Below are 10,614 nucleotides of genomic sequence, written 5' to 3'. Positions count from 1 at the left end.
AGTATAGTCATAGAAATTAGTTAGTTTGTTGTTGACACCATGTATTAGAGGTTATTTGAACTTTTTCAAGGGTATGTGGAGATGTTTGACACGGCAAACAACATGTATAGAAATAATTTACATAAATAAAAGATATGGAAAATGACTGGAGAGGCATTAAATAAAACAGGTAATTTATCGCAATTTTAATATTCTTGGCATAGTGCATGAAGCATTATGAAGTTGCATAACTTATTTTATCAACTCAGTTATCAACCAACATCTTAAAGTGTCAAAATTATCGTAATTTACTCGGTCCTCGCGTGATAGAATCTAAGTAAACAATGAAAACCGCGCGCTGGTAAACGGAAAGGGAACGCCTCGTGTGAATGTACAACATTTCGACGGCGGTTAGCCACCACCCAGCCTGTCGGAAAGAAAACGGGTCGTGTGAATCGGCCTTTAAGGCCGATTCACACGACCCGTTTTCTTTCCGACAGGCTCGCCGTCGGTTAAGCGGCGTCTAGGTTTCTTACGTGTATTCAAATGCAACTGTTCACACGACCCGTCAGGCAGACGGCGGCCCTCGGACGTCGCCCTTCCGAGGCGGCTCGGCTTTCTTCCCAAGAAACCCCGACCGGTTTGACGGACGTTAGCCACCCGTCCCAGCCAACGGGTGGATGATGTTTTGTGTGAACGAAGACCTGTATTGTACCCGTTCGTTTCGTGGCCTACAACCCCGACTTTTCCTCATAGTATAAAGTCATAGAAATTAGTTAGTTTGTTGTTGACACCATGTATTAGAGGTTAATTGAACTTTTTCAAGGGTATGAGGAGATATTTGACATGGCAAACAAGATGTATAGAAATAATTTACTTAAATAAAAGATATGAAAAATGACTGGAGAGGCATTAAATAAAACAGGTAATTTATCGCAATTTTAATATTCTTGGCATAGTGCATAAAGCATTATGAAGTTGCATAACTTATTTCATCAACACAGTTATCAACCAACATCTTAAAGTGTCAAAATTATCGTAATTTACTCGGTCCTCACGTGACAGAGTCAAAGTAAACAATGAAAACCGCGCGCTGGTAAACGGATACGGAACGCCTCGTGTGAATGTACAACATTTCGACGGCGGTTAGCCACCACCCAGCCTGTCGGAAAGAAAACGGGTCGTGTGAATCGGCCTTTACGTGTATTCAAATGCAACTGTTCACACGACCCGTCAGGCAGACGGCGGCCCTCGGACGTCGCCCTTCCGAGGCGGCTCGGCTTTCTTCCCAAGAAACCCCGACCGGTTTGACGGACGTTAGCCACCCGTCCCAACCAGCGGGTGGATGATGTTTTTGTGTGAACGAGGACCTGTATTGTACCCGTTCGTTTCGTGGCCTACAACCCCGACTTTTCCTCATAGTATAGTCATAGAAATTAGTTAGTTTGTTGTTGACACCATGTATTAGAGGTTATTTGAACTTTTTCAAGGGTATGTGGAGATGTTTGACACGGCAAACAACATGTATAGAAATAATTTACATAAATAAAAGATATGGAAAATGACTGGAGAGGCATTAAATAAAACAGGTAATTTATCGCAATTTTAATATTCTTGGCATAGTGCATGAAGCATTATGAAGTTGCATAACTTATTTTATCAACTCAGTTATCAACCAACATCTTAAAGTGTCAAAATTATCGTAATTTACTCGGTCCTCGCGTGATAGAATCTAAGTAAACAATGAAAACCGCGCGCTGGTAAACGGAAAGGGAACGCCTCGTGTGAATGTACAACATTTCGACGGCGGTTAGCCACCACCCAGCCTGTCGGAAAGAAAACGGGTCGTGTGAATCGGCCTTTAAGGCCGATTCACACGACCCGTTTTCTTTCCGACAGGCTCGCCGTCGGTTAAGCGGCGTCGAGGTTTCTTACGTGTATTCAAATGCAACTGTTCACACGACCCGTCAGGCAGACGGCGGCCCTCGGACGTCGCCCTTCCGAGGCGGCTCGGCTTTCTTCCCAAGAAACCCCGACCGGTTTGACGGACGTTAGCCACCCGTCCCAGCCAACGGGTGGATGATGTTTTGTGTGAACGAGGACCTGTATTGTACCCGTTCGTTTCGTGGCCTACAACCCCGACTTTTCCTCATAGTATAAAGTCATAGAAATTAGTTAGTTTGTTGTTGACACCATGTATTAGAGGTTAATTGAACTTTTTCAAGGGTATGAGGAGATATTTGACATGGCAAACAAGATGTATAGAAATAATTTACTTAAATAAAAGATATGAAAAATGACTGGAGAGGCATTAAATAAAACAGGTAATTTATCGCAATTTTAATATTCTTGGCATAGTGCATAAAGCATTATGAAGTTGCATAACTTATTTCATCAACACAGTTATCAACCAACATCTTAAAGTGTCAAAATTATCGTAATTTACTCGGTCCTCACGTGACAGAGTCAAAGTAAACAATGAAAACCGCGCGCTGGTAAACGGATACGGAACGCCTCGTGTGAATGTACAACATTTCGACGGCGGTTAGCCACCACCCAGCCTGTCGGAAAGAAAACGGGTCGTGTGAATCGGCCTTTACGTGTATTCAAATGCAACTGTTCACACGACCCGTCAGGCAGACGGCGGCCCTCGGACGTCGCCCTTCCGAGGCGGCTCGGCTTTCTTCCCAAGAAACCCCGACCGGTTTGACGGTCGTTAGCCACCCGTCCCAACCAGCGGGTGGATGATGTTTTTGTGTGAACGAGGACCTGTATTGTACCCGTTCGTTTCGTGGCCTACAACCCCGACTTTTCCTCATAGTATAGTCATAGAAATTAGTTAGTTTGTTGTTGACACCATGTATTAGAGGTTATTTGAACTTTTTCAAGGGTATGTGGAGATGTTTGACACGGCAAACAACATGTATAGAAATAATTTACATAAATAAAAGATATGGAAAATGACTGGAGAGGCATTAAATAAAACAGGTAATTTATCGCAATTTTAATATTCTTGGCATAGTGCATGAAGCATTATGAAGTTGCATAACTTATTTTATCAACTCAGTTATCAACCAACATCTTAAAGTGTCAAAATTATCGTAATTTACTCGGTCCTCGCGTGATAGAATCTAAGTAAACAATGAAAACCGCGCGCTGGTAAACGGAAAGGGAACGCCTCGTGTGAATGTACAACATTTCGACGGCGGTTAGCCACCACCCAGCCTGTCGGAAAGAAAACGGGTCGTGTGAATCGGCCTTAACACGGTTGCCTTCATTTTGAAGGACATTACTTTGAGTTAGGGGTGGACTGTAGTCCCGACCGGCTGCCCTACCTGCCATCGCTAGACCCCGGTAGCGTATAATTGTGTTGTACCAGCCACCATCGCCATTCCTCCCAGCCCGAGGAGTCATGGCGTACTGAGGTCGACAGTTCGAGACGTGTGAGGTGTCTGGTATGTTTTTAGGTGTTGTAATGGCCGTGTTTGTGTGTGTATTAGTCTGTAAAACCCATTTGCTTTACGCAAACCTATCCGTCGATTATGTACATAATCCTGAGTTGTCTGAACGGATAGCAGTGTCCGCCATTCTGACTGGTCGGATGCGGAGTTGAACCCGCGCCACGACTTCTACGAAGTCCGAGCTTGTTGCCCAAACCAACTCAGCCATCGAGGCTCCATATATATATATATATATATATATATATATATATATATATATATATATATATATATGTATGTATATATATGTATATATAATAATAATATATGTATATATATATATATATATATATATATATATATATTATGTACTGTATATTCATGGTCATCTCCTCCTACGCCTATTGACGTAAAGGGCCTCGGTTAGATTTCCCCAGTCGTCTCTATTTTGAGCTTTTAATTCAATACTTCTCCACTCATCGTCCCCGACTTCATGGTTCATAGTCCTCAGCCATGTAGGCCTGGGTCTTCCAACTCTACTAGTGTCTTGTGAAGCCCAGTTGAAATTTTGGTGAACTAAACTTTCTTGGAGAGTGTGAAGAGCATGTCCAAACCATCTCCATCTATCCCTCACCATGATCTCGTCCACATATGGCACTGGGGTAACCTCTCTTATAGTTTTATCTCTAATCCTGTCCTGCCATTTGACTCCTAATATTCTTCTGAGGGCTTTGTTCTCAAATTTAGTAAATCTGTCGGAGAGAATATTTCATTGCCATACCACGACTCATGACCATACAGTAACACAGATTTTACTAAATTGATATTTAGCCTGATTTTTATATGTAATTTCAGGCGATTTGATTTCCAAATTTTACTTAACCAAGCCATTGTCTGATTTGCTTTTTTTCAATCTTTCACTAAACTCCAGTTCTAATGACCCTGTATTGGAGATCATAGTTCCTAAATAGTTGAATGATTCTACCTCATTAATCATTTCTCCTTCCAATGATATTTCATCTTCCATTGTATATTCCGTTCTCATCATCTCTGCCTTTCTTCTATTTATCTTGAGCCCAACTTCATATGATATTTCATGCATTCTGATAAGAAAGCGTTGCAATTCCTGTGGTGTTCTGTTAATAAGGACTTCATTGTCAGCATACTCTAAGTCAAGTAATTTCCTATTAACAATCATGTTTAATCCTTCTCCGCCATCTCCAACTGTTCTACGCGTTACAAAATCCCCGAGGAGGATAAACTGCTTAGGGGACAACACATTCCCTTGGAGTACTCCGCTGTTCCCTTCGTGTCTCCTATTCGTGACCTTGTTCCAACGATGCTTTTCTTCATCCTCTGTTGTAACAGATTCATCTCTCTTCTTGATAGGTATACCCGTAGAGATTTCATTAAAAATTATATTCTCATTATATATATATATATATATATATATATATATATATATATATATATATATATATATATATATGTATATTAGCTAAGCTACAACAGAGGTAAATAGGCCAGTGACGAAGGAAAACAAGAAAATAAGTAAACTACAAGAGAAGTAATGAACAATTAAAATAAAATATTTTAAGGACAGTCACAACTTTGAAATATATCTTCCATATATAAACTATAAAAACTTCAAAAATACACGAGGAAGGGAAAAAAGATAGAACACTGTGCCCACGTGTTCTATATATATATATATATATATATATATATATATATATATATATATATATATATATATATATATATATATATATAGGTGCTCTTCCAATATGTGATCTACCGGAGGTTTGTGATCTACTATTGATCTACTGTTCATGGCATGTGATCTACTAGGAATAAAAGTAGACAAAATAAAAATAAAAATAATTTATTATTGGCTATTTTTTGAAAAATTTAAAAAGGAAATAATAGACATTTAACGATAGCAAAAATGGAAAAAGGTAAAAATCAAGACATTTAACGATAGACCTCTCTAATATCATTTAAAAAGTCAGAATATAAATCTACAGATTCTTTTCTCATCATTCTATAACAGTATTCATCCAGATGTGACTGAAGCATATGTATAGCGGTACCTCTCATCGTTAGCAAAATTTTTATTTTTGCGTCTAACCACGATCTTTCTATTGACTGGGTATGCGTTCCAGTATTTGGGTCGACGTAATGCCGTTGATGGTTAACAGTGGAATGTAAAAATCCATGAGAATTCAAGGTGCCATAAGCCGGCCACTCGTCTGAATGTATTACTGATCCCTGTGCACATTCACGAATTATTATTGGTAAAAGTGTATTTCTGTCTCGACGATCAACAAAAAAATAACGACAGTCAAGACCCTTCTTTAAACCGAACACCCAAGGGCCGTCTATCCTGTTGCCGTGATTCCTATTATTTTCAATTTCTGCTTCACTGTCTGTTGATTCTGGGCCAAGATTTCCTTGAAGTAGTCTTCCACGGTTATATTTCCTCCTGCCAGCAAATCTAGCTTCATCTATCTGTATTGGCTCTGTAGTAGTCCCGACCATCTGACCTTTTTGCTGAACTATTTTAGTACAAACTTCACGGCACATGTTATACCAGTCAACTAGTGTGGAATGAGATCGTCCAGTGATAACTTCAGCATATTTGATAGGGGTTTCACACACAAAAAAATACACAATATCCAGAATCTGGCATAAGGAAAGTTTGCAATTCGTCTTATTATTTAAATCAGAGTAATGAAAAAAACTGTTTCCAGTACGAGCACTTTTAAAAGTTTGACACCCTTTCACTGGACATCTCATTACAGGTACAAAACTTCCTTTCACTTTACGTCTTTTATTTTTCATAACACTTCCGCACTTGTCACAATTAATGGCAACAACTTCAGGATCATCCAATAAATTCTTTTCACGTAAGTAGGCTACAGCTGTTTCTTCATTATAAATAACGTTCCTTACAAACTCTGCGTGCGTCCACATTATATGGGTTGTATTCCAAATAAATAATTCAAATGGATATTTCAAATTTAACTTTTGAAGATTGTTTTGTTTATACTGGAATGCTGACAACTAGATATTTTGCTATGTTTAATGGTTAATAATGGATAATTAATGGGTAAACAACTACGTGGTTTAAAAACCCGGTAGTTTGCAAGTTTGTTGGGGAAATATGGGTTGTTATTGTGTAGATCACATATTGGAATGTAAACAACTCGGTAGATCACATATTGGAAGAGAAACAACCCGGTAGATCACATATTGGAAGAGCACCTATATATATATATATATATATATATATATATATATATATATATATGTGTGTGTGTGTGTGTGTGTGTGTGTGTGTGTACGTACACAGTATATGTGAATTATGCAACTGTTTTTATGATAATTTTTCTCTTAATAGTGATACCTTTTTTGCATTGCAATAAACAGGGTTGTTCCCCCTTTAACTTCAAATATTACTTCGTAATATTTATATCATTAACATTGTCGGCATTGGTGGTATTAGTATATCTATTTCATCAAAACCACTCGTCAGTGTTGGGTTGTTATGCATTTCTAGTTTATACCAAATTTAACGCCACTCTTCGCAAAGGTTACAGCTATTTTTTTCGACAGGAATGATAGCTCATCATTTTAAGAGGTATTGAGAAATCCTATTGCTCATATCCCTCAAACGTTTGGTTCATAATAATAGTTTCTTTCTTCATAGTGTTTTTTCTGCTTCATCCGATTAGGAAACGGCAAATTATTAGTTTTTGAAGCAACAACGTTATTTCACAATTACGCTGCAGCATTAATTTTTGTTTCATAATTTTACAATATTCCTTGCCTCGGCATCTGTATGAACGGAAGTAAATGCTAAATTTAGTTCTCTTGTTTGAGAACAAAGGTGCTAAGTTTACAAGTTTCAAAGATTCGCCACTTCGTGATGGTAGTTCATACAGAACTGTCAGAACAATCTGTCCAAGCTCCGCGTGAACCAGAGATTAACCCCAGCCGTGAACCGAAGATTAACCCCAGCCTTGGACCAGAGATTAACCCCAGCCTTGAACCAGAGATTAACCTTGGTCTTGAACCAGAGATTAACCCCAACCTTGAGCCAGATATTAACCTCAGCCTTGAACCAACAAGTGGTACATTTGCCCCATAGATAGCATTTCTTGAATTCCCTCCCCCCCCCATTATATTTTATGAAAATGGAATGGTAACACCACAAAGGATCTTTACATCTGCGAATGAGAGCTAATTCGCCTCGTAAAGAAGGACGGGAGCAGTTAAAGTTTTATTATGAGAGAGAGAGAGAGAGAGAGAGAGGAGGAGAGAGAGAGAGAGAGAGAGAGAGAGAGAGAGAGAGAGAGAGAGAGAGAGAGAGAGAGCGAAAGGGGGGAAGAACTATGGTGTGGTTTATTTTCAGTCAATTTCCTGGGTATTAAAAATACTATATAAGCCTTTTATAATGCCTTGAGAATGACAGCAGGGACTTTTATAGTTTTGTGTGTGTGTTAGAGAGAGAGAGAGAGAGAGAGAGAGAGAGAGAGAGAGAGAGAGAGAGAGAGAGAGAGAGAGAGAGAGAGAGAGAGAGAGAGAGAGAGAACTATTGTGGGGTTTATTTTTTGCCAATTTCATTGGTATTATTAAGCAATGTTATGTAGACCTTTTATAATACGTTGAAAATGACAACAGGTATTCAATTAGAGTAATGTTGAATTACCATGTGATTGTATAATAAGATAAGTCCGGACATTACCATCCTGTTCCTAATACTAGGTAGGCTATGCAGTTAATTCTAGTAGCCAGGCCTTCTCCATCATGAGGCTCAATACTACACAGTATTCTAGAAGTCTTATTTCAGCTGTGACCCTGTCAGGATGCCGGATAACTCCTAATCAATCAATCAATCCAGCTGTGACCAAGTTGTGGAATGATCTTCCTAATCGGGTAGTTGAATCGATAGAACTTCAAAAGTTCAAACCTGCAGCAAATGTTTTTATGTTGAAAAGGTTGACACAAGTCTTTTTATAGTTTATATATGAAAGATCTATATTGTTACTGTTTTTGAAATGTTTTGGGTAGGCTCCCCTTTCAAGGGGTGCCAATCGTAAAAAATATTTCCCAAAAATACACTAATCAAGACACGCTAATGAAATTTTCAGGCATTATTAGCACTATAATAAGGCATATCCTCTGTAAGTTTTATCATCCTACAGGGAAAATAAAGGATTTTATGAATAAAAATGTGAAAATCGGAGCTAGCGACTTAAAATTTGTTTGGTGACCAGTGAGAAACTAATGTCTTGAATTGAAATTCGCTCTGGAATTATGTTTGTTTGTCCACCTGGAACAAGCAGACAAAGTTTTATCAAAATCGAACAGTAAATAAGCACACAGCAAGAAAAAAACGAGCATTAACTTTAGTGAAAGCCCGGCTGGTGATGGAGGGATACCTAGAAATAAATATTCACCAAAAATTAAAATTTCGATTTAGGGAAAAAACCTTCTGTGTTTTTCTAGGTATTATGTCACTTGATGGCCTAAAACATCTAAATATTATATTACTTAAGGCATAAGAGCAGGACAAGCAAAGAAATACACCCCTCTCCCGAAAAAGAAAAAACGAGAAATTACGATTTTTGTCTGATGACGAAAATATTGGATATAAAATCATAGTCACCCCTGAGCCCATTTTCTTTGATGTCACTGATATGAGAAAACGACTTTGAACAGTTTTTAAGGGGTAAACTAAAAAAATTAGAAAATTACTAATGATATTTCGTATTTTTACTATTAACATAAGGAGGGCGTTGATGACCAGGGGGGGGGGGGGCATTATAGAGGCTGGAGATGAATTCTACACATATCACGGCCTTCTGATAGGCAAAAGGAAGACTTTTAGCAAAGAAAAAAAAATTGGGAAAATTCACCCTCTGATCGTGGAGGCAACCCTTTTGTTCATTGCTTCTCATATGATTTATTCATTTCATTATTTCCTTCCCTCACTGGGCTATTTTTCTCTGCTGGAACCCTTGGGCTTATAGCATTCTGCTTTTCCAACTAGCGTTGTAGCTTAGGTACGACTACTACTACTACTACTACTACTACTACTACTACTATAATAATAGTAATAAAAATAATAATAATTATAATAATAATAATAATAATGATAAAATTAATAATAATAATAATAATAATAATGATGATGAGGATAATAATAATAATAATTTATATGAAAATTAATTTCATTATCATAATACACAGAAAGGTAAAAACTCATTATACCTTTTCTAACAGAGTAAGTAAATCGTGTATATAGTAGTTATTTGACAGATGGCAAACCTGGTAGAAAAGGGTATGAAATCGGGAAAGCTATCACCAAAATATTGCGATTATCCAGATGATGTTTAACATTTGGAGTCACCATTGGGGTTTATGATTCCTGGTATGAAAGCCCCCATCTGGAGGTAAGCTCCGGGCACTCTACAATGACAAAGTCACCACCATGAAGAAAAGGTTGTGAAGAGAATTCCATTGTCTATTATTATTATTATTATTATTATTATTATTATTATTATTATTATTATTATTACTACTTGCTAAGCTACAATCCTAGTTGAAAAGCAGGATGCTATAAGCCTAGGGGTCCCAACAGGGAAAATAGCCGAATGAGGAAAGGAAATAAGGAAAAATAAAATATTTTAAGAAACAATAACATTAAAATAACTATTTCCTAAGGAAAGATTGCCGAACCCAGGGTAAAGAGAAGAGACAAACGATGATAGATTAGATTCGGAAATGCCCTGAATTAAGACGGAAAAGCATAAAAGGCGTTGGATAGATGAAGGATGCATAATTTGAAAGGAAGGGATGTGGTATCCAGGAAACGCAAGAGCGCCAACATGATAAAGAAAAGTGGCGCAGTGTGATTAAGGGTATTCAACGTGCACTTATGATGCTTCTGTGTAGGTGTAGGGGGGTGACTCAGGCTTATAAAAAGTTTATTGCCTATGATATCATCACCAATACAGTATTAAAAGTATAAATATGGACGTGGATTTCTTATTTAGCTTCTTTGAAACTAACTCCTTGTAAAGGAAACTGATTATTGTTCATATATATATATATATATATATATATATATATATATATATATATATTCATTCATATATATGTGTGTATATACATATATATACATACA

At 37.6% G+C, this 10,614-nt stretch overlaps 1 protein-coding gene across 1 annotated transcript; it reads right to left on the bottom strand.

Moving 5' to 3' along the window:
• Nucleotides 1-5,329: 5,329 nt before the first annotated feature.
• Nucleotides 5,330-6,395, bottom strand: LOC137643270 (uncharacterized). The gene has a single exon (XM_068376111.1). The coding sequence runs from the start codon at nt 6,393-6,395 to the stop codon at nt 5,394-5,396; it is 1,002 nt and encodes a 333-aa protein (XP_068232212.1). The 3' UTR covers nt 5,330-5,393.
• Nucleotides 6,396-10,614: the final 4,219 nt, after the last annotated feature.

The sequence above is a fragment of the Palaemon carinicauda genome, chromosome 6 (genome assembly GCF_036898095.1).
Source record: "Palaemon carinicauda isolate YSFRI2023 chromosome 6, ASM3689809v2, whole genome shotgun sequence".
Lineage (NCBI taxonomy): Eukaryota > Metazoa > Arthropoda > Malacostraca > Decapoda > Palaemonidae > Palaemon > Palaemon carinicauda.
The sequence above is the reverse complement of the archived record's forward strand: the minus strand, read 5'-3'. Positions and strand labels throughout refer to the sequence as shown.

Coding starts and splice junctions, on each gene's coding strand:
- LOC137643270 (XM_068376111.1), bottom strand. CDS start 6,395: ATGTGGACGCACGCAGAGTTTGTAAGGAACGTTATTTATAATGAAGAA.